Genomic DNA, 25,082 nt, shown 5'->3' on the forward strand with positions numbered 1-25,082 from the left:
ACTGCAAGACTCTGGTCAGTGCTTACTGCAGCCCTGTTACCTGTAGCTGAGAAAAAGAAGGGATCCGCTTTCACTTTGAGATGCACTGCTTTACCTTGTACAATAGACCTACAGTAAATACCTTCTTCACTGAGAAGAGGCTTAGTAAATTATATGTAAACAAATGAAGGACTTGAAAACTATGCATTAAACAGCTCAGACTGAATAGCCTGTATAACATGCCAATTTCCCACAGGATCACACCAAAGTCGGAGCAGACACTTCTCAGGATGTACAGTTGTTTGGCATTGGGATTCAGCCAGAGCACTGTGTAATCGACATTGAACCTGATGGCAACATCACACTAACACCAAAGGAAACTGCAAGGTAAGAGAGGGGAAACGGAATAGTTTGATGACCTTCTCAGAAGTAGTAGCTTATTCACTAGTCCTTTGTTCTTCAAATTGTTTAATATCCACCACCTGTTGTTCCTTCCTTTTCCACTCCACATGTACAATTGTTTAATCAAGCCTCGAAAATCACTTATAAGCATAACATGCGCCCTTCCCTAGGTATGGCAAATCTTGAATACTGTGATCAAGTTTAAAATATTATAGTGATATTGCAATGCAAGTTCTCCCCCAAAACACCCCAAAACTGATATTGAGTCTTAATTTTCAAGTTATCACATTAAGTACACACTGTGAAGTGTAAAGCATTGTAAGTGTAGACACCCTTTCAAGTGAAGTTATAGGTGACTGAGAAAATTGAGATGTGTCTTGAAACAACAAAACAAAAACATAAATAAACATTGTTCAAAACAAACATGTGGATCCATGCACAATGAAACCACCACTTAAGCTGCAGGAGTTTAGTGGGACAAAGAGCTTGACAGTTCTGATCCTGAGAGCAACTTGTTTCTCCTGCAATAGAACGGAGGGTGCAGCACACCTTCTCCTGTGTTTCCGGAAACTGCACTTATACCCTTGACAGTAGAACTGATGGAGCAGTTGGATCATTAAAAGGAGCCCAGAACAAAGTCTGCAAACTCTGTGCCACAAAAAAAAGTTAAGGTGTGGTCTGAATAGACGCACAGGGAGACTCTCTCACTGGAGCATGGACTTTTGAGACGAGCCTTTTAAAAAGGCATGACCAAGCTCTTTGATGACTGAAGAGAATTTGAGAACTTGAATGAGACATTTGAAATTACAGTTGGAGGAGTGACAGTAGCTGGTAGCAGTGATATTTTGTGTGGTCAATAAATACAACGTGTCACTATTGCCACACAAATAAATGTGTATTTTGTGTTTAGATTGCGGTGAGTTTTTTAACAGAGTGACTTGTCCCCGGCTGGTTATGTGACATAATGAGGACAATACCAAGGGAGCAACTGGAGTATTTCACGTCTTAATGACCTAACTTCAGGCCATTTTATTCATCCCACGTAGAAGTGTACTATGAATAATGCAGTCCAGACAGGCCAATAATGCAATAAACATTTTCTGCAAATTGACTCGCTTACTTTGCTGGTAAATTTGCACAGTTCAGGGGATCCCTCCCACAACACACTTGCTGTATAACAAATATAAAGAGACCAAAGTTACAAGGACGATACTCTGGCTACAGCTCTATTTAAAAAAAAAATAATAATAATGTTTGCACGTTTGATAATTTTAGGAATAATTTTATCAACTTCTCCATTTATTTCTATATCTAGTCTGAATATTTTCCCATTGGCCCAGATCTTTCTTCGGGCCTTTATGGGATTGGTGTTCTTTCGTTTCTTGACTGTGCTGCTATTCAAATTAAAAGCAAGAAATAAGCATAATAAGAGCCTCTGGTCTTGACATAAAATTTCAGTTTTGCCGATGTAATTTCTTGCTTTTCGCGTTATGATTTTTGCTTGAAACCATGCCCCATAAAATGACTAGGGGTCGCTCGGGTATACAAAAACAGTACGATTGTGAGAGTGCCCGAACAAAGCAAAGCCAACACGAACTGCTTCTTTTTTTGTTCCACTAGTGAGTGAGAGAGATAGAGACGTACTTACATTAAAAACAGCGCAAAGAAGAAATCACACATTTCACAAACCCCACTTAACAGCTACTGGTTGCCTTGCACTACAGTATACAGGGAGTGCAGAATTATTAGGCAAATGAGTATTTTGACCACATCATCCTCTTTATGCATGTTGTCTTACTCCAAGCTGTATAGGCTCGAAAGCCTACTACCAATTAAGCATATAAGGTGATGTGCATCTCTGTAATGAGAAGGGGTGTGGTCTAATGACATCAACACCCTATATCAGGTGTGCATAATTATTAGGCAACTTCCTTTCCTTTGGCAAAATGGGTCAAAAGGAGGACTTGACAGGCTCAGAAAAGTCAAAAATAGTGAGAGATCTTGCAGAGGGATGCAGCACTCTTAAAATTGCAAAGCTTCTGAAGCGTGATCATCGAACAATCAAGCGTTTCATTCAAAATAGTCAACAGGGTCGCAAGAAGCGTGTGGAAAAACCAAGGCGCAAAATAACTGCCCATGAACTGAGAAAAGTCAAGCGTGCAGCTGCCACGATGCCACTTGCCACCAGTTTGGCCATATTTCAGAGCTGCAACATCACTGGAGTGCCCAAAAGCACAAGGTGTGCAATACTCAGAGACATGGCCAAGGTAAGAAAGGCTGAAAGACGACCACCACTGAACAAGACACACAAGCTGAAACGTCAAGACTGGGCCAAGAAATATCTCAAGACTGATTTTTCTAAGGTTTTATGGACTGATGAAATGAGAGTGAGTCTTGATGGGCCAGATGGATGGGCCCGTGGCTGGATTGGTAAAGGGCAGAGAGCTCCAGTCCGACTCAGACGCCAGCAAGGTGGAGGTGGAGTACTGGTTTGGGCTGGTATCATCAAAGATGAGCTTGTGGGGCCTTTTCGGGTTGAGGATGGAGTCAAGCTCAACTCCAAGTCCTACTGCCAGTTCCTGGAAGACACCTTCTTCAAGCAGTGGTACAGGAAGAAGTCTGCATCCTTCAAGAAAAACATGATTTTCATGCAGGACAATGCTCCATCACACGCGTCCAAGTACTCCACAGCGTGGCTGGCAAGAAAGGGTACAAAAGAAGGAAATCTAATGACATGGCCTCCTTGTTCACCTGATCTGAACCCCATTGAGAACCTGTGGTTCATCATCAAATGTGAGATTTACAAGGAGGGAAAACAGTACACCTCTCTGAACAGTGTCTGGGAGGCTGTGGTTGCTGCTGCACGCAATGTTGATGGTGAACAGATCAAAACACTGACAGAATCCATGGATGGCAGGCTTTTGAGTGTCCTTGAAAAGAAAGGTGGCTATATTGGTCACTGATTTGTTTTTGTTTTGTTTTTGAATGTCAGAAATGTATATTTGTGAATGTTGAGATGTTATATTGGTTTCACTGGTAATAATAAATAATTGAAATGGGTATATATATTTTTTTTGTTAAGTTGCCTAATAATTATGCACAGTAATAGTCACCTGCACACACAGATATCCCCCTAACATAGCTAAAACTAAAAACAAACTAAAAACTACTTCCAAAAATATTCAGCTTTGATATTAATGAGTTTTTTGGGTTCATTGAGAACATGGTTGTTGTTCAATAATAAAATTAATCCTCAAAAATACAACTTGCCTAATAATTCTGCACTCCCTGTAGACTGCAGAAACAGATATACCAATGGAAACGGTAGCAGCACCATTAAACGACAGGCCAGATGGCTGATGGGGGTTTGTATCTAACACGTTTAACTGCAGTTCCAGTGAAATGCGGTTGGTACTTTATTCCGATGATATTCAGACTAATAAAACCAGTAATTGCGAGCAGATGGGATTCTAGCAGTTGGAGCCAGTTACAGAGTAAAGCGTTAGTCACTGTGATTGGCAAAGGAGGACTGATGGAAAATTAGAGCTATGTTTTAATTGTCGTTAATTTTAGATTCGCACAGAAGGGATACACGGACTGTTACTTGTGCCCGGTCACTCGCAAGGAATTACAAGAGAGCAAAAATACCACAGGCGTACATTTCCTATTTGTTCCCATTAACAGCATAATGCAATACGAGGTTGTACAATGTTTTTTTTCATATTACATATGAGGATATCTGACACTCCCTAGGACATTTGCATATGTAAGCGTCACAGATGGGATATTTGGTCGGATAAACAGTACATTAAGCTTTATATTTCCTACACACTTAATATTGTAGTATTTCTATTCTCATTTACACCCATTTTACAAGATTCGAAAAAATCTTAATCAGTGCGTATCCATTTGCTCACAGTGCATAGGTCAGTCTGTTTGTTGTTAATATAATGTTTGTCATTAGCAATGCACTTAAAATCCTTAGATACACCAACAAACCTATTGAAAATAGTCACAAGGAAAGTGATTTAAGAGTTGGAGGAAATCCTAATCTATGTGTATGCAGAGATAAACATTCTTCTATATCTGTGGCTGTCTCATAAGCTATATAAATGGAAGGTATACACAAAAATCCTTTATGGAGGGCTCAGGTGTATTGTATTGGTCGTTATTTTGGACTACTTGCCAAGGAGCGAATGTGACGAGCAGCAAGACATTTACGGACTATATCTTTTACAGGCCAGCTCTTATAGCTTGTGTTATGAATGCTAATTAAAACTGCAGTGCTGATAAAACAGCTACATATTCAGGGGACATGCTTGCAACTGATTTTTATCTCTCTGGAAATTGCCATTGCCCTCCAATGGTAATATGTGGACAGTACACATGTGGGTATGTGCTATTTATGAAATTCGTTGAAAGACAATCTAAGTTCATACATATTGAGCAACTGCCCTGATTTAAATAACATGTATGGCTTATGTCTGTATCTTTTTACTTCGGAGGATGTGTTCTCTTTTTCTTGCCTTATTGTATGGTGGCTTGAAGAAAGGAGTTTTCAGCTATCAAGTAGCGATAGAGATCCTCGCTTACTTCTACACACAACAATCAAGAATTCATGATCCATCACTGTTCAGGCACAGGCATCCTATCGGTTTTTGATTAAACAGAGGCAAAGCCTCTGCTCTAAGTAGCATTACTGATCGGTCATGAATTATTTGTTCAATTTACTATTGAATCTTCTGGGGAATTATAACAACCCCAGATCCATAGCTACCAAGCAATGTACAACCACTATTGTCCTATTCTATCTGTGTTTATTCTGTCTTTGTTCTAGGCTTTTGGGTTATTTGTGTGTTCTTAAAGTTATTGTGGCACTATGGCCTAAGATGTCTTTTACCCCTGGTGATTTTGTGGTGTCTGATGTGTATTTACGCAAATGAAGGCAGCTCTGACTCCCAAGATGAACAGCACCTTAAGTAATTGGAGAGTGAATTATTTTAGTTAAAGGACCAGTTGACTTAATCTCTGATCACAAACTTGCATGGATAGTTTTATAGGTACAGTGTCATGGTTGAGATATAGGTCCAGAACAACCTGGAACGTCCAAAAATAAAGTTGAGAGTCCATTTTGTACTGGTGGTGACTCAGTGCATTAGAATCAGAAGGCAGACTATAAGCTTCATCATAGGAACTTGCAGAGGAACCAAGAAAGAGCTCCCTGACTTCCAAAAATCATGCAGAAAGAATACAACAGTCGAAGGGCAATTCATTGCGCTGACTTTTGTTAGAGTAGACAAACACAGCAGCAGTAAACATATCTTCTAACTGGGAGTTCGCGGGGTTTGCCCTTGGGTGCGAAGATCTCCTGGGCTGACTGCTTCGTGGTCTTTCCGCTGGTGGACTAGGTTGGTTGGTGCCTGCGGTTATGGAACATGGGCAAGGCTGAGCAGAGACAGTCTAGGCTCACCTTCGAGGGCGGAAAGAACAGAGGTGGTTCTTCTGCCTCTCTACCCGGTGGCGAGAAAGCTGAGGAGGGGAGCCGGGATGCCTCGGTTAAGGCTATGTTTCTGGATCTCAAGAACAGTCTTGCGGGCATTGATGCAAAGCTTGATCATGTGGCTGAGCAGCTAGACCTTATCAAGGCCTGGGTGAATGATCATGACTCCAGATTTGAGGTATTGGAGTCGCAGACATCAGGTCTGGAGGATCACCGCAGTGGTGATAGAGAACAACTTCTACAAATGGAGCGAGTTTTGGAAGTTCTTCCCGGGCTATACCCCTGGTGTGCAGGATGCGCGGCATACCTTTTTGCCGATTAAGCGCATGCTGAGCAAGAGAGGTGTGAGATTCTCTCTGCTATACCCCGCCATGCTAAAGGTGCAGAATGAAGGGAAGCTGCTGGTTTTCACTGACCCGAAGCTGGCGGCCAAATTCGCCAAAACGGTGCCTAAGCGGTTGGAGGTCTCGGGCCTGGATGGTTCCGGGTCTGAGCATGCCGCCTTGAGTGATAATGACTGATTGGCGGGGTGTTGGGACTGGGACGGCTTCACAGGTGTTGCTGGAGGTGCACCTGTTCTACTTCCTTTGCCTGGGGTCGCTCTGCCGCACCATTTTGCTATTCGACCCTTTTGACTTTCTCCCCCAGTCCTGATTGGATGGCAGGCTGGATGGCCTGGCTTTCGCCCTTTGGATGAGTCCTGATTCTATTTTACCTGTTATGAATGGGTTGTTGGTTGTTTTGGGGGGTGGTCATCTGCTTTGGCCCATTTGGGGGGGGTCTGCGTGGGTGGGGGTTGGGGTATTCAGTGTTCTGTTTTGCCTTTCCCACTTTCTTCTTTACTTTACTTTTTTCTTGTTCGTTTGCTGCTGGCGGGCAGGTTGGGGTAGGGTGGAGGTGCCTTCTTCTTGCTTAGAGGCTGAGATGGGAACGAGAAATATGACAACTGTTTGTTGTCTGACATGGAATGTGCATGGGCTGAATGATGGGCGAAAGGCGTGCCTCATGTCTGAGTATGTCAAATGCCATGAAATTGATATCTGCATGCTGCAGGAGACACATTTGATAACTTCTACGCAGGGCAGGCTGGGGGCCGGCTGGATCGGTGAATATCACTGTTCGGTGTTCTTGTGCTATGCCCGTGGCGAGGCAATATTGCTGCGTGAAGGGTTGCAGTGGCGTAATCAGAAGATTGTTGCTGATCCTAATGGCAGATACGTCGTATTAAGTGGTACGTTGCTGGATAGAGCTTATAGGCTTGTCTCCATCTATGATCCTAACACTGATGACCCTGAGTTTTTTTGTGAGCTGTGGCGCTTGATGGAGTCACTGGGTAATGGGGCCGTGATCTGGGGTGGAGACTTTAACATGATTCTGGATCCGTCGGTGGATCGTGAGAGTTTAGCTAGGGTGCAGTACGTTGCGGTGGTGAGGCCTTAAATGTCGGTGATGAATGAGGGTGCTTTGGTAGATCTGTGGAGGGTGAAACATGGAGCCGCCAGAGAGGGTACGTGTGTTAACTATACTCACAGCAGCTGGTCCTGCATAGATCGCTGGTTGGGTACTAGAGATGTAGAGCTCTGGACACGGTCTGTGGATCACCTGCCTCGCGCTTTATCGGATAACTCGCTGGTTAAGTTAGTGCTGGAGGTGCCCTGTGGGTTGGAGTGCACGTTTTTGAGGCTGCTGCTGCATGGGGCGCTCCAGGACAGGGTGTTTCGTGAGGAGGTCCGTGAGGCCTTAGTTCATTTCTTCGCTGACAATAGCGGATCTGTGAGCTCGGCCGGCACTTTGTGGGAGGCATATAAGGTGGTTATCTGTGGTGTGTGCCTCTCGAAACAACATGGTGTGCTGAAGGCGCTGCGCTGTGAGCTGACAGATCTGGAGGGAAAGATAGCAAATCTGGAGAGGCGCCTGGTGGTGGACTGGCCTGGTGATGTGCTGGCGGAGCTGCGGAGTGCTGTGTCCTTGTATGAGGAGGCCTCTCTCGGAGAGATTTGTTTTCTGGGGAGGTATGCAAAGGCGCGTCGCTATGGTGAGGGGGAGAGGGCCGGGCGTACGTTGGCGAGCATGCTGCGCAGGCCATGGGCCAGCAACTATGTTACTGAGATTGACGGCGCGGGGTGAACGTGTGGGTGGGACACAGGGTGTTATGCAAGTTTTTACCCAATTTTTTGCTAATTTATATGCGGAGCCGACTAGGTTGGATGCTGCTGCGGCTCAGGCTTACTTCTCTGAGATTGCGTTATTATGGTTTGATGACACTCATCGTTCTTATTTTGATGCCCCCTTCTCAATGGAGGAGGTCGCTGCGGCGATTCGCAGTCTGCCTAGCGATAAGTTTCCTGGGCTGGATGGCTTGACCCCTGCGTTCTACAAGGAGTACTCTGATATTCTTGCTCCTCACCTCCTGGAGGTATACGCAGAGTCAATGGAGACTGGGATCCTTCCTGCCTCACTCCGTGAGGCCTTAATTGTCACGAGACTCAAACCTGGTAAGGATCTGTGCTGTTATGACTCATATCGCCCGCTTTCTATAATCAACATCTTAAATACATCTTGGCCAAAATGATTGCGGTGTGGTTGCAGCCACTGCTTCCGACGCTGGTGCTACTGGATCAGTCTGGGTTTGTGCCTGGAAGATCCACATCTCATTTGCGCACGTTTTTGCAGGCTCGATGGAGGCTGACGAGGATGCGGCAGTGGTGTTTTTGGATGCTACTAAGGCTTTAGATTCCTTGGCATGGGAGTATATGTTTGCTCTGCTTGCTAGAATGGGACTGAGTGCTCGCTTTGTGAAATTGATCAGATTGCTATAATCGTCTCCTACTGCCAGACTGTGTTTAAACAGGAATATTTAGGACCCTTTTCCGGTTGCCCAAGGTGCTCGTCAGGGGTGTCCTCTGTCCCCGTTACTTTTTGCTGTGGCGATAGAGCCCCTCGTTGCGTGGTTGAGACAGCACCATAATGACAGTGGTCTGCCGTTCCGTATTCTGACGATATTGCGTTGAACGTTTGTGAACCGCGTAAAAAATTTGCCATTTTTTTGGATGAGATAGTGCGCTTTGGCACCTTTTCTGTGATTGTGATCAACTGGTCTAAGTCAGTGGTGCTGCCTCGGTCTGTGGGTGTGACGGACTTCCCTTCCCAGTACCCAATTGAGTGGGCCAGTTTGTTATCTGTAGTCTGATTGAGTTGCGATGTGGAGGCTCTCTGGCTGGCCAATTATGGTAAGGCTATATCGTGGTCGGAGGATAAAGTTGAGGCGTGGCGCTCTCTGCCGCTCTCGCTGATCGGGCATATTGCCATTGCAAAAATGGTGGTATTGCCTACATTTCTGTATCTGTTTGTGAACCTCCCTCTTCTGCTTCCGGTTAGCTTCCTGAGGCGTCTTCGTTCTGCTCTGATACGATTGATTTGGACCGGTGGACAGCCTCGTATTGCCTGGGAGAAGCTGACGCTACCATTTGAGTTGGGTGGCCTTGCTGCCCCGGATCTGGAGCTTTACTATTATTGTGTTCAGACGCACTTTGCATATTATTGGCTGCTTCCGATACGGTATTTGCCACATCTTGCGCCTGAAAGCGATGCGGTCGGATGGCTTGGCTCGTATCCTCGGCAATCCCTCCCGGCCTCGACCACGGGCCGTTGACATTGTGACGTGCACCGCTCGAGCCTGGATGGCGCTATTGCGCTTCTCTGGAGTGAGTACACCTTTTGCTCGCTCGTTGCCAGTTCTTTCTGCTGCTGATGTTAGGATGTTCCGTGACGTGACAAACTTAACTGAATTTGGGTGACTGGTTTGTAGATGGTCAACTGATCTCCCCCGGGGATGCGCTTGGGGATGGACGCGCCACTGCACTGCAGCGGATGTATGTGCTGCGTGTCTGCGCTATGCTGCGTGCTCGATTCTCTGGACTTCCGGAGATTCCACCGGAATGTCAGGCCTTGGAGGTATTGTGCCGCGCTCTGTTGCCGCATAAACTAATTATTAAATTGTATAATTGCATACAGGAGCGGCGAGGTGAAATTGGAGCGTCTGCTAGAGTGCGTTGGGAGGCAGATGTGGGCGAGCCTATCTCTGAGGAGGCGTGGTGGAGATGCTGTGCGCATATCAGAGCTTTGTCCCCCAACTATAGGCTGCGTCTGATTCATTTCAAGTTTCTGCACCGCCTATACTATAACCCTCGTGGTCTCTGCTCTATGGGCCTATTTGGGGATGCGTGCTGTGAACGGTGCCGCCCCTCTGATGCTGGATTTCTGCATCTTGCCTGGGAGTGTGCTCAGGTTTATGCTTTCTGGGTGGAGGTAATGCGTATGATTGCGGAGATGACTGGCTTGGAGCTGCCTTTATCCCCCAGATTAGTGCTGCTTGGTTGTGTGGACGAGGTTCAGCTGACTCATAGGAGACTTGTGGGCCTGCTCCTCTTGCTGGCTAAGCGCAGGGTCGCTATGTGCTTGGCCCGGGGGCGGGCCCCTCATGGATCTGACTGGCTGCGTGATGCCTCCTTTTGACAAAAACTGCTGATGATCTTTTGGGAGCTGACCCTGGAGGGTTCCCGGCCAAAGGATATTTGGGCTCCGCTGCGCTCCTTTTTGGAGGCCTTATAGTGAGGCTGCGTCTGTGCTACATGACTGCCTACGCGCTAAGAGACTCTATCTGCCACCGCTTCTCTCTTACGCTGAGGATAGTGTAAAGATGGTTAGTGGCTGTGCGCCCCTGTGTCCTTCCTCTGCCTGCCTCCTAGCTTCCTTTTTACCCACTGGTTCTGTACCTAGTTTCTAGCCCTACGGACATTCTGCATAAGGCCTCACGTTTGGACTATGTTTTGCAATATACACTTTGCTGTGGCTGGGGGTTTTCTAGCGGCATTGTGGGACTTTAATGTAGTGTACCTGTGCAGAGAACCGTTTGTGATTTCTTCATAGACTGTCCCGGTGACTGGGCGGGCCTGAATCTGACATTGCCTTTGTATTCATGCTCTGTGGGCTTGTCTTTTGTTGCATTGTATGTTTACTACATAATAATAAATACATTAAAAAAATATTTAAAAAAATATATCTTCTAACTGAAATTTTATATTTGACACAGGCAAAACTATTTAATATGCATCATTGCCCATGCTGAGAATGTGATTTATCAGAGTATGGGATGCCCGAGAAAATGCAAAAAAGTATGGAGCCAATGTGAGGCGTGCATGGGACAATGAGGGGATGTCATGAAGGGATCCGGGCTGGGTTTCTGAAGGTATAAGCAGTGTATTCTGAAATGTATAGCGCCATGATTGTTGTACAGTTGAATATCGTTGATGACTATTTGCCGTTAGCAGACACTGAGAAAGTGCTATGCTTCTCTTTTTCGATTGTCAGTCGAACTATTTCATGTTTGGTAGTATCAGTGTATGCTGAGCATTTTTCCAATTAAAAGATGTAAAATAAATATAAGGCATTGTTGCAGAGCACTGGTTGTTACAAGCAAATGGGAAGCTATCTGCCTAAAAATTGTGAAAGTCTTGCTCTCCTTATTCACAATAAGCATCCGCAAAGCAATAGGTCTCACCTATTTGAGAGCTATTGGCTTTGGCTATGTCTTTTAGTCATGTAGTGCACCAGTGTGGCTGCATGTTCAGCTTGGCTAATAGTGGATTGGGTTAGTTTGGCGTATATTGGAGTGGGGTGGACAGGAGTGGAGTTGGATTGACTGTATTGAGGTAGACTGGACTGGAGTAGATTGGGGTATGGTGGGGTACATTGGAGGCGGGTAGGTTGGGGTACATTGAAGTAGAGTGAGGTAGAGTGGAGTGGGGTAGATCAGAGTGAAATGGGTGGATTGAGGTAGATTGTTATGGAATGGGTTAGATTGTGGTGGAGTGGGGTAGATTAGAGGTGAGTGGGGTAGATTGGAGTGTGGTAGATTGGGGTGGAGCAGAGTATTGTGGATTGGGTTGGAATGGGGTAGATCGGGTAGAGTGGGTTAGAGTGGAGTGGGATAGATTGGGTGGACTGGAGTACATTGGGATGAAGTGGGGTAGGTTGGAGGGGAGTGGGTTGGATTGGGATGGATTGCAGTGGAGTGGGGTAGATTGGAGCAGGATAGAGTGCGGTAGATTGGAGTGTTGTAGGTTGGAGGGGAGTGGGGTAGATTTGGGCTGGATTGGAGGAGAGTGGGGTAGATTAGAGTGGATTGGAGTGGAAGTGGGGTTCAGTGGGTTAGAATGCAGTGGGTTAGAGTGGAAGTGGGATAGGGTTAAGTGGGGTAGATTGAAGTGGCGTGGGATAAAGTGGGGTATGTTAGGTGGACTGGAGTAAATTGGGATGAAGTGGGGTATGTTGGAGGGGGAGTGGGTTATATTGGAGGGGAGTGGGTTAGATAGGAGTGGATTGCAGTGAAATGACGTAAAGTGGAGTGAGGTAGATCGGAGTGGATTGGGTAGATTGTTGTGGAGTGGGTTAGTTTGGAGACAAATAAGGTAGATCAGGTTAGATTGGAGTGTGGTAGATTGGGGTAGCGTGGTGTATTGTAGATTGGAGTCGTGTGGGGTAGATTGGTGTGGAGTGGGACCGAGTGGGGTAGATTGGGTGGGCTGGAGTACATTGGAATGTAGTGGGGTAGATTGGAATGGAGTGGGTTAGTGGGGTAGATTGGGGTGAGTGGGGTAGATAAAGTGGAGTGCGTTTGTGGGGTAGATTGAAGTGGCCTGGGATAGAGTGAAGTGGCGTGGGGTAGGTTGGAGTGGTGTGGGGTAGATTGGAGTTGGGTAGATTGGAGGGGAGTTGGGTTAGATTGAAGGGGAGAGGGTTAGATTGGGGTAGATTGCAGGAAAGTGGGGTACATTGCAGGAGAGTGGGGTAGATTGAAGTGAAGTAGAGTGTCAGTGGGTCAGAGGGTCAGTGGGTCAGAGGGTCAGTGGGTCAGAGGGTCAGTGGGTCAGAGGGTCAGTGGGTCAGAGTAGAGTGGGGTAAAGCGGAATGGAGTAAATTAGAGTGGAGTGAGGTAGGCTTGAGCAGAACAGAGTGAGGTAGATTGAAGTAGAGTAGAGTGGGGTAGATTGGGTGGATTATAGTAAATTGGGGTCCAGAGGGATAAATTGGAGTGGAGTGTGGTAGATTGGAGTGGCGTAGAGCAGATTGGGTAGATTAGAGTGGGGGGAATCAGGGTAGATTAGAATGGGTAGATTTGGGTAAAGTGGAGTAGGGTAGATTGGGGTAGCGTGGAGTGGGGTATATTGGGGTAGCGTGGATTGGGGTATATTGGGATAGAGCAGAGTGGGGTGGAGTGGGATAGATCGGAGTAGCGTGAAGTGGGGCAGATTGAAGTGGGATAGATTGGAATAGAGCGTGGTAGATTGGGGTGTAATTGAGTGGGACAGAATGGGGTGGAATGGGGTACATTGGGGGAGTAGACTGGAGTGGGGGCAGATTGGAGTTGGGGAAATTGAGGTACTTTGAAGTGGAGTGGGGCAGATTGGTGTAGACAGGAGTGGTGTACATTGGGATAGATTAGAGTGGGGAAGATTGAGGTAACTGGAGTGGGGCAAATTGGGTGAGAATGGAGGGGGTAGGTTGGAGTGGAGAATGTGTTGGGGTAAAGTGGTATGGGGTAGAGTGGAGTGGCCTAGATTGGGGTAGAGTGGGTAGATTGGGGAAGAGTGTAGTGGGGTAGAATGGAGTGTTGTGGATTGGCATGAGTTAGATTGGTGTGGGGTAGACTTGGTGGAGCAGAGTGGGTCAGGTTGGATTGGAAGGGAGTTGGATAGGTTGAAGTGAGTTTGGGCAGATTGGAGTGGAGCGGTGGGGTGGAATGGAGTTGGGTAGAATGGAGAGGCAGATTGGAAAGGGTCCAATTAGAGTGGGGTTGAGTGGGGAGGATTGGAGTGAAGTGTGTTAAAGAGTGGAGTAGATTTTAATGGAGTGGATTGGAGTGGGGTAGATTGGATTAAACCGCAGTGGGTTAGATTGGGGTGGAGTGGGATAGATTGTAGTCGAGTGGGACAGATTGGAGCAGTTTGGAGTGGGGTGGGATAGATTGGAGTGGGATGATTGGGGTGGATCGGGATGGAGTGCCTTAGGGAAGTGTGGATAAAATTGGGGTAGATATTAGTGGGGTAGATTGAAATGGGGCAGAGTGGAGTAGATTAGAGTGGGGAAGAATGTAGTAGAGTAGATTTGAGTGGGGTAGAATCGATGGAAGAGGGGTAGTTTGGAATGGATTGGAGTGTGGTAGATTAAGGTGGAACGGAGTGGGGTGTAGATTGGGGTGGAGTGGGATAGATTGTAGTAGTTTGGAGTGGGGGTAGATCGGAGTGGGGTGGATTGGGGTGGAGTAGAGTCAACTGAAGATGGGCAGTTGGATTGGAGTGTGGTAGATTATGGTGGAACGGATTAGGGTTGATTGAGGAGGAACAGTGGTGGTAGATTGGGTTGAAGCAGAGTGAGATAGTTTGGGTTGGACCAGAATGGGGTAGTCTTGGGTTGAGTGGAGTAGATTTTAGTCGTGTGGGACAGATTGGAGTAGTTTAGAGTGGCGTGAGGTAGATTGTAGTAGAGTTGAGTGGGGTGGATTGGGGTGGAATGGCAGATAGAGGTGGAGTGCAATAGAGACGAGTGGAGTAAATTGGGGTCGATTTTAGTGGAGCAGAGTGGAGTAGGGTAGAGGGTAGTAGAGTATATTGGAGAGGAGTAGAGTGGATTGAAGAGGGTTAGATTGGATTGTGGTAGATTATGGTGGAATAGAGTGGGGGAATGGTGGAATGGAGTGGGATTGAGGTAGAACATACTTGGGTTGATTGGTGTCAAACGGAGTGGGATAGTTTGGGTTGCAGCAGAATGGGGTAGATTGGGGCTGAGTAGGGTAGATTGGAGCGGTGTTGATTGGCGCAATGTAGATTGGAGCAGGGTAAGTTGGAGGGGGTTAGGTTAGAGGGGGTTAGATTGGAGGGGGTAAATTTAGTGGAACAGAGTGGGGTAGATTAGTGTGGAGTGGGGTGGATTCCAGTAGTTTGGAGTGGGGTGGAGTGGATTGGGGCAGATTGGAGTGGTTTGGGGCAGTTTGGGGTGGAGTGAGGTGGAATGTGGTGGATTGGGGTGGATTCCATTAGTGAAAAGTGGGTTAGATCAGGGTAGACTTTACTGGGGTAGATTGAAGTGGGGTAGAGTGAAATACATTGGACTGGGGTAGATTAAAGTGGATTGGAGTGGGGTACATTAGCGTGGAGCGGAGTGGGAAAGTTTTTGGTTTGGAGTGGGGTAGATGGAAGTAGTTTGGGGAGGAGTGGTTTCAGGTTGATTGGGGCACATTGGGGTGGAGTGCAGAGGATTGGGGTGGAGTGCGGTAGAGAAGATTGGAGTAGACTTTAGTGGGTAGATTTTGGTGGGGTGGAGTGGGGTAGAATGGAGTAGATTTGAGTGGAGATTAAGTGGATTGCAGTGGCATAGATTAAAGTGCATTGGAGTGTGGTAGATTATGATGGAATGGAGAGGAGTAGATTGGGGTGGATTTGGGTGGAACGGAGTGGGGTAGATTGGGGTGGAGTGCGATTGGTGTGGGGCAGATTGGAGTAGCGTGGAGTAGAGTGAAATGGAGTAGATTGGGGTGGAGTGGGAAAGATTGGGGTAAATTGGATTGCAGTGTTGTGGATTGGAGTGGGGCAGATTGAGGTGGAGTTTGGCATACTAGGGTTGAGTGGGGCTGATTGGGGTAGATTGTGGCAGAGTGGAGTGGAGCAGATTGGGGTGGAATGGGGCAGTTTGCGGAGGAGCAGATTAGGGCGGAGTGGGGCTGTTTGGGGAGTAGCAGAGTGGGGCAGACTGCAGTGGAATAGTGGGGTAGATTGGAGTGGAGAGAGATGGAGTATATTGAATCTACTTGCGTAGATTGAGGCGTAGTGGAACAGTATAATGTGAGGTAGATTGGGTGGATTGCAGTAAATTGGAGTGGAGTGTGATAGATTGGATTGCAGTGTGGTAGAGTGCAGTGGAGTTGGGTAGATGGGTTATAATGGATTGGGTGGGACAGGTAAGGGTATGGTGGGGCAGACTGTAGGGGAGTGGGGCAGAGTGTAGGGGACTGGGGAAGATTGGAGTGGAATGCAATAGAGTGGGGTAGATTAGAGTGGGATGGAATGGGCTACATTGGAGTGGGGTGGAATGGGGTATCTTGGTGTGAGGTAGTTAGATTGCAGTGGGTTAGATTGCAATAGGTTGAAATGGAATGGGTTGGAATGGAGTGGGGTAGATTGGAGAGGCATAGCTGTAGGTAAAGTGAAGTAGGTTAAATTGGGGGTGGAGTGAGGTAAATTGGAGTAGATTGGGGCGGAGTGGGGTAGATGGGAGTGGAGTGGGTAAATTGGGGTAAAGTAGATTGGAGGGATTTGGAGTTGAGTGGGGGTAGATTGGAGGCACTTTAGTAAGGCACAATTGAAAATGCATAGATGTGTCCAAAATGTTTGTTGCCTAGTAGGAGCCTAGCCAAGCATGTGACTGGACTTCTTGTCTGGAAAGATTGCAGGAGTCTGGTTTCATACTAGTGTACTCTTTAGGCATACAAATACTTTGCGCAGATAAGAGGCACAGCCTACAAACACATGCAGTCACACAGACTGCTTTAATATTCTGTGCTATTTATTTGGCGCTACCAAAGGAAGCGCCAGACTGTATATCATAGTCCCACATTGCTTGAATAATCCAAGACATTTGTTTAATGCTGTAAAATGAAATGCTAAATTCCAAAATAATTTAAGGCAACAACAAACAGAACTTTAAAGCAACCAAAAGGTGTAGCGTGGAAGTGGAATTGATGGACAGAATCTTTTAAAAATATATATCCTGAATCTCAGCTCAAGCAGCGGAAGGTGACTCATCAAATGAAATCATTTAGTACTTGGTCTGTGCTCCAGAGAAAAAAAGGGAAGTGGTGTAATGCATATTGTGACCAATTCAGAGACAGCTAAAATAAATGACAATTAAGCCAGCAAATGGTCAATAATGTGCAGCCAGAAGCCTTTTAGGTGAGACCTAAAGAAGAGAACATTGTAGTAAGTGTGTGTCACTGTGTCATTTGTATCTACTTGATATGAATGTTCCAAAGCTAAGTACACAGTTCTTAATGACTTCAAATTGATTTTTGTGTGTGAAAATTAACATTGACCTACCTCATATTAATGTGCGGACTGCGAGGATATTGTTGTTTGCCTCCATTAAAAAATGATTCAAGACACACCCTCGGTTAAGACATATTGAGCAGCTATTAATGAATTATGTGACCTATTTGGCTAAAGTCTCTGTAATTTTAATTAAGAGAAATATGAATCTAAAGCTGTGGATATATTGTGTCCTGCCTCATTCTGTCATGTGGTGACAGATCGTTTACTTGTGTATAGTGTAACTCATAATACTAAGGTCACATAGCTATCAACTTTGTAATTATGGAATAAGCTTAATTGGTGGTGGTGACAAGCATTTAAAGTACAAATCAGAACAGTTAATCTGCAGTGTAGATCGGGGTGCATTAACAGTGTAAAATGTGATTGTAATGTGTGAATTGTATTGTATTAATAATCAGAAATTACTTATTTGGAAATGTAGTGGCCAATTATGTTGTTCATATTCAAAGCATTTTTAGTGTGATTTGGGATTTGTATGCAGTGATTGTGTAGACATTGGGTTGTGGCAATATAAAATTACAAATTCAAGTGTCAAGCAAGCTCACACACCTTTTTGAGGACTAAGACCTTGAGAGTCTTCTTTCAAGACTGATTGAGAGTACCCAGTCTTCCATACACTGGATTCTTTAGAAACCCAATTTGAAGGAAAAGCAAATTGTTTTTTTTGTCAAATGTCTTTTATTGAAGTTTTTGAAGTGAACAACAGTTGAGCTACTTTCTTTTATTTGGTTCTTAACTTTTTGATTTGTGGACCCGCAGTTAATCATTTTAGGTATCCAGGGACATCCAATAAATCATTATTCGAATCCGAAAACCCACACTGAGTCAGTACTGGAATCCTGGGACCACGGCCTAAGTAATTTTGATGATTTGAACCTCACAATAATACACAAAAATACCAAAATAAGCATTCGTCATACAAACACTCTAATGATTAAATATTTTAATTCACAAACAGATATTTAAGAAAAATCGAAATCTGAATGGAAGCTTGGAACTTTTCTAAATTCTATTGAGGCCACTCATCATCCATACTGCATTCAATTTGAAGCACTTGTATTGCACCACTAATCATTCTGAGGACACCTTGCATTTATTGAGTAGTTTACATTTTCAAATGTATAGTTTGCTTCTTTATTTGTAAACACTTTATCAATCACAGGTTAAGAGTTACTACACTAGAGCATTGATCTATTTCTTATAGAGTACCTCATCCTCTCTCCTCCCTCACCTCCCTATGATCAAGGCAGACAACACCTTTTCACTTCATTGCCAAGATTTAGCTTTATATTAGCCCGTTACCTCTTGAGACCTTGAAGACTTTCCTGAACCTTGCATAAAAGTGTTAAGTATTAATGGGTCAGGACTATTGTATTGCCCACCAACTTTGGAATTAGGGTGGTGAAAGGTGTCCGATCCCTGCAAGGTGCCTCTTTAATGTTCAATTGTAGGTCTCAGTGGCTTAATTAGAGGTTGTTGAGCCTCTTTCCCTCCATTGTGGAAGAAGTCTGCTTTGCTCTCTAGGAAGGACTTAGTCCCTGTCCCTGAAACATGTCTTCAATCATTCTAACCCGCCCTTTCTCCATTTTCGGAAAGGACCTTTTTTTTTAGTGCTAGTGTAAAAAGTTTATTAAAACCTAATCAGTGTGTAAGGTGCCAGGAAGAAGTCATCTCTATATGGCCTTACTCTCCAATGCTAGTGTAGTGCCAACCAATGTGTTTTGACTGGTATTAGCAGGGCTTTGTTTCTATCTAGCCAAAGTATGTTCCAAAGGGGTCTACCTACAATCACATTATCTTTATGCACCCCTATTTTGCGTAAATCCTATCTATACTTTTCTGCTTTATGAATCCACATAATTTATGTAGATATCAATCAGCATTACCCCCTTAATCGATTGAAGGTGTTGAACTAGGCATAGAGGGAGCCTAGGTCTGGCATTGTTCAAAATAATTTTTACACCAGTTTTTTCATTTGTTTAAAAAGAACGTCCCCATCAGTGCTAGAAATTCCTGGAACAAATATAGGAGTTTCACATGTTTATTCTCCCAGACCAAGAAATATAAACGAGGATCTAAGCCGCCAAATCCTTCTCAACAATAAAGGGAAATTGGCCCTGAATAGACCAGACACCTTTGAGGTAACTTTGACCCGTATGTTTTTTACGTGATCCTTGGCTTATCTGAGTGAATATTCTCTTTTCGTGGCCCGTTCTACTTCCAGTGGAAAGACAGGTTTAGAATTTCAGATTTATCTAAGTTTTACTTGTAGTATGACACTGTTCAAATTTTTAGAGTTGGCAAACTACCTCTAGGAGAGATGTTTCTGGATAGCACAGAGTTAGGAAAATATCAACAGCATATAAAGTGATCTTATGTTCTTGAGCTCAAACGTGAATTCCTTTGATGAATTTGGAAGTATTTAACCTGGCAAAGCAGGGGTTTAGTGCTCAAGCTGAATAATAAAGGAGACAGTGAGCACCAATGCCTAGTCTCCTCTCAGATGAAATAACCGAGAATGCTGTTTGTTCAGTGCACTTTGTAGCCTCGGGCCTTTGCATTTCAAAGAATCTGTGGCCCAATCCTATTTGCTCCAGTACCGCCTTCAAGAAGACCAACTCACCCGATCAAAAGCCTTCTCTACGTCTAATGAAATCAGCATCTCTGAGATGCATTTCCGGTAATATTTTCACTAGCTGGATGGCCCTTCTTATTTTCTTGTAGGGGTGTCTATCTCCTATGAAGACATTTTGGTCAACGTATACAAGTTCTGGCGGGCGTCCAAAATTTTACAATATAGTTTGACATCTATTTCGAGTAGTGCAGTTTACCTATATGAGTTTTATGTCCCTGCCTGGATTAGGGGGCCTGCGATGTAGTTTTGTTCACATATCGTTTCACCCTGTCTATTTCAGCACAATTGTTCAATAGGGCCATCAATTTTGGGTTAATCTTTAGTAAACTCATCACACCCTTGTGCATTACTGTTCTTCATTGCCTTCACTGCCGCCAACACCTTTTCTTCATTTATAGGGACTTCGAATTCTTCCCTCAGGTGGTTCATGAGTGTTGTAAGGTTCACCTTTTTTCGTTGTCATGGGGATGAGTGATCCTTCAAGTACAGGGAAGTGTAAAACATCTTAAAATCCTCTAACTTATGCTTGTGGCAGTAGTTATTAGTTACCAGAACAATTCTCAATTGTCGTGGTCCACTTTATCTGTTACAATGAAGGGAAAATTTCTCCTTAACAATGCTGCTCTACTATGTTTAGTGCTTGCTGAAGAGTAAAGAACTTTTTGGTATACCTTTTTGTCATTTTATGTTGATTTTTCTAATAGGTGTGTTTCTTCTAGGCAAACAATGTATTGTTGCATGGACCTAACTGATTTTCACGCTGCCCCTCTTTTACCTTGGGAAGTCAGACCCCTAGAGCTAACAGATCTGATTTTGCAGCGTTAATGTTTTCTGGAATCTAGTGGTTGAGTCTGGAATTGTCTCTTCTCTACTTTTTTCCCCTTTGGTTGTTTTCCACAACCATTTGGTAGTATGTCCATCCGCCTGTGACGTAAAATGTACACCGAAAGATCCAACTTGTGATAGTTATCTTCAGGTTCCTTTTTCCATCATTGGATCAGGAAGCAAAAAAGCTCCATCACAGCTGAAGTGGAAATAAAGTAAAGTTTGATGGAACACCTAGCAAATAAGTCAAAACCAGTAGTTAAAGGCAGGATCTACTAGAACCTTTGAGGAAAAAGTGAAAACACTTAAGAAACCTGAAAATTCCAACAGTTGGGCGTAGTTGAAACCCATGTACCCAGGTCGGAGAATATACAGCCAGTGGAGGGAGGGGTGTCTGAGTTCCCTAGGAGAATAGAGATTCCCCCTTAATTCTGCCCAAAGTACTACCACAAGTTCCCATAGAAAGAAAGTCTGCAGTTCCTACCTCCAGAAGGATAACCATGCTGAAGGTTGCAAAGCGTGCACCATATTCCAAACCCGGACACTGAAGGAAGGAGAGGAACAGCCAAGGGACGCACTGTGTGATGAAGCTGGCAAAACAGAAGCAACCCTCTCTCAGGGACCTGGATTTGTCGAGTGCTGAAGAACAAAACCCTAAGAATACTGAGGTGGCACAAGAAGGGTCCAATATTGATGGAGCACCATTGAAAAGGAAGAACCGCAGAAAAAACAGCCAGAGGAGGGGAAACACAAAAGGGCTGGGCCAGTTGGGAAACACCACAGAAACACCCTGGAGACTGAGCCAAAGCCCTCATATATGAATATCCCAGTAGACCCCTGAGGAAAGGGAGGTCAAAGCAAAAAGAGCATTACAGGTTCACACACAATCGTATTGTTGATGGCAAGACCTTAGATACCGTTTTGAAACTGAAAAGCGATCAAGATTGCTGGAGAACAAAAAAATTGAAACAGAAGAAGGTCCCAACTCCAAAGAAGAAAACGCTGCTGGTTATTGATGCCCAGATGAGAAAGCACCAGTGGGGCGCCAAACAAAAGGGATTTTGACAAATCCATGATGAGATTTTGCATCCCATAAGGCACAGAGGAAGAACAAGGCCCAGAAGAGGAACAAGTCTAGCTATAGTCACTAACAACAAGCTGAGCTCTTGGAAAGAAGAGCAGTATGAACAGTCGTCCTTCCAGGACATTCTAGAATCTCAGACCACAGAACGAGACTGGCAAGACACACACTAATTCACCAAATAGAGTATTGACTCTAACCCCTGAAGGCCTTCTCCCACTCATGAATGCACTCAAGAGAGCAACAGCCACATACTGAGTATACCTGGAGGAGGAGCACAACAAACAAATCGGTATATTCCCTTCCTCCCAAGTATCCTATGCTTGCTCGGTGAAGGGAAGCCTGGCAAAAAATACAAACATTCCTCCAAAGACCCCACATACATTAAGTGGTAATGCAGTTGCGGATTCCATCATTGTGGCCTCAGCAAGGAAGAGAGCAAAAGCATTGATGATAACTGGTCCACCAACAGACGAGGACAACAAGAGTAGAGAGCTAATGGAGCAAACAATGGAGAAATGGGCCTCCACATTGAAACACTTTCTGGCTAGTACAAAATAATTTAAACTCAGCCTCCTAAATAGGGATTATACAGTTTAAAAAAAAAAATCACAGCACAACATGTGAATCCAGAAAATATTTATGCTGCAAAAGGAAATGGTTACTTAACTGTAGGAGTAGTTTTGCACCCTGAAGAGTTTTCAAGATTTATTGCTACCTTTCCACCTCGCCAGAAATCAAATGATCTAAAAACAAAGAATGATGGGACTGAATATAACACAAACAGAAAGCCAGTAATTAACCAAGATTACTATACCATAGTGGGCAAATAAGAATTTGAAGATGGCGACCTTGCACAGGGGCTTCAAGAATGTACGTCTTATATCACAGGAGAATAATAAAACACATTTTTGGGTGACAATTTCCATAATTTAAAAAACAAAAAAGATTCAGAGAGAAGTCCATTCCAGATCCAACCACTAGAAGGCGGATTAATGAACAGCATGTGAATCCAGAAAATGTTTCAAGCTGCAAAACTGTGCCTACAGGTAAATAACCATTTTTTAACCATGGGTATGTATTGGATTGGTATCTATCACAGTTGTCCCATGTGTAAATGTTATTCTTAGAGAGGTAGCTAGTTCCTAAAACTAATTATATCCCCACAAGTGTGCCCTCCCCACTGATTGTAGGCTAGATATGAGCTCTAACTTATTATGTGTACCCTTCCTACCCCCAAACCGTACAACATAAAACTGTTACAGAGCAATTTAAGCTTAAAACATACCATCTTGCCTATATTTAAATGTGTGATTGTCCTTGGGATCGCTCCAGCCTTACAGGGCAGCTGAGAAATTTCCATGTTATAGCCCAGGCCAGTGCCAGACCTAGCTAAGAGCTGAATCTTTGGTTGGGGTTCACTCTTACCCCTCCGGGGGACACCCTTGTGTATACATATCCAAGCAAGAGGACAACCCTTGACTAGAAGTCCTGTGTGCCATATTATTCTCATCATTGGTCACCATTATTTTTTATTCCACTTATGTTGTTTGCAACAGTGATAAAAGCTGTGAACAGTTGCCTTTAAACAAGTCATTGCTTGGAGTAATTTGTGTTTAAGTTGACATTGTCACATATCCCCGGCAATAGTTTATAAGTTCCTTATTTCTGTATTTCACAGAGTTCGTTTCTGCTGTGAGCCTTTTCTCCATTGTTAGTTTTCCCCTGTTGTGTAGTTGGTTGCCAGTTGTATGGTGGACTTCTTTTCTGATGTTCTGGGCCGTTTTCTCAGTTTGAGTGAGACATTGTCAGTTTTGTCTGTAATGTCAGCCTCACAATGACATGATCCTTTAGACTTTTTGGCTTACCCTTCAGAAAGCAACGCTTTAAAGAGACCTGCCTTTGTGTAGTTTCTCTCTCATTGGTTTAAAGGCTATTCACATTTGTAGGGTGATTTGTGAATATCTTGATACACTGAGAAAGTTGAATCCTGTAAGGTCACTTCCTCCTGCTTTCTGTTGCTTGGAAGACCTCTTCCATCTCTACGAAGTAATGAATCTTCACTTAAATGTAACAAGGCCTCCCGGTATGTTGTGGGTGCTGTTTTTTGACACGATGGACCTTGTCCCACTGTATTTCCACATGGCTCTCTCCAAGGAGAGATGAAAACATTCCAGCAATAAATAGCCTAATGTCTGTGCCTTCTTCCCTCTCCTTTGCACATCAAATAGCAATATGGATCTGTTTTTCTCTTTTGTTTTTGAGTGTGTGGCTTTTAAGTGGCATTATTTGTTTGGTACCCCTATTGCTTGTTTCTCGGTTGTCTACTTATCTTTCCTTGCCCCCTATTCAGCCCTCCTCCCCCGGATCAGTGTCCTGCCTCAGGTCACTTTTCCCCCAGTTCTTTGCGTTGCTCTTAAAAGCTTTCCTCGATACTGCCTTATTTCCGGATCAGTGCTTGTTTAAATGCACCCAAGATTTCTATCAGGTTTGTTTTCTGACAGCCATTTCTAGATCATGCAGGGGGTTTGGTTCAGCTGTAGTGAGTCCTAGAGGTATCAATGGTTCCCTACCCTACATTTTTGGGATTAAATATGATATTATACTGTTCATGGAGCTTTTCTTTTTAGGCGGTAGCAGTTATATGTTGGGTTATAGCTCTGTCATCAAGTGATTTATCACGGTTTTTCAGACTCGCATTCCTAGACCTGCATGCCTTCTCTAAAGCCTCTGCATATATTGAGCCAGTATCTGCTTTTAAACAAAGCTATGCATTTAGTTTGAGATTCTCTCTCTCTCTTTTTGCCTTCTTTAGGGGTGCATTTACTAAATACACTGCTATTCACTGCTCGTGTCTCCTACATTGGGTGGATGTTTCATTCTTCTGGCTACCATCTTGGGAGTAAGCATGAGCCCAGGGATCTTCTCTTCAAACTTCAGAAATTTCAGTTGTTGTGAGTGGCAGGTATGACCTAAGGTACAGCTGCTGTTGACTTTTTGAGCTCAAAAGTGGCACATGAAGTCACTGTACAAGCTGCCACCATAGCCATGCCCTCTGCCAACTCATTTCTCATATATATTAGTGGCAGGTTGGACTTTCACTAGTACCTGATCAAGCATCACACATCAATCAGTGCATAGCAGAGATCATCTAATTTACTTCACATATTTATGTCCGACAATAACCAGCAGAGAATAAAACTCCACTTGCTACGCCTAGGAAAAATGCTCCTATCATAGTCCCACTTGCCCTTTAGCACCAAAGAGTTCCTAAGCAATCGTTTGCAAGTGTATTGATAGAGTAAGGGTTTGCAGTTTGGTTTAAATTAGCTTGAGACTAAAAGCATCCAGCATATGGCCTTAATTGTCTGTCATGTTAACAAAACTCCTTAACAACAGTGCGTTGTAAATTTTTAAAATTACGCTGTGCTGAGTGAATGCTGTGTGATTTTCAAATTATTTGGACATGAAACAAAAATGGTAGTTATAAATGTTTTA

General features: G+C 44.3%; 1 protein-coding gene across 3 annotated transcripts in view; it reads left to right on the forward strand.

Moving 5' to 3' along the window:
- The window catches only part of KIF13A (kinesin family member 13A), a 733,240-nt gene that overhangs the window by 396,119 nt on the left and 312,039 nt on the right, over positions 1-25,082 (forward strand). For all 3 annotated transcript variants that reach the window (XM_069218350.1, XM_069218331.1, XM_069218342.1), the window contains one exon: positions 236-366. In XM_069218350.1, coding sequence (XP_069074451.1) covers positions 236-366 — 131 coding nt within the window. The remainder of the gene's footprint in view (positions 1-235; positions 367-25,082) is intronic.

Source organism: Pleurodeles waltl, chromosome 2_1 (assembly GCF_031143425.1).
Source record: "Pleurodeles waltl isolate 20211129_DDA chromosome 2_1, aPleWal1.hap1.20221129, whole genome shotgun sequence".
Classification (NCBI taxonomy): domain Eukaryota; kingdom Metazoa; phylum Chordata; class Amphibia; order Caudata; family Salamandridae; genus Pleurodeles; species Pleurodeles waltl.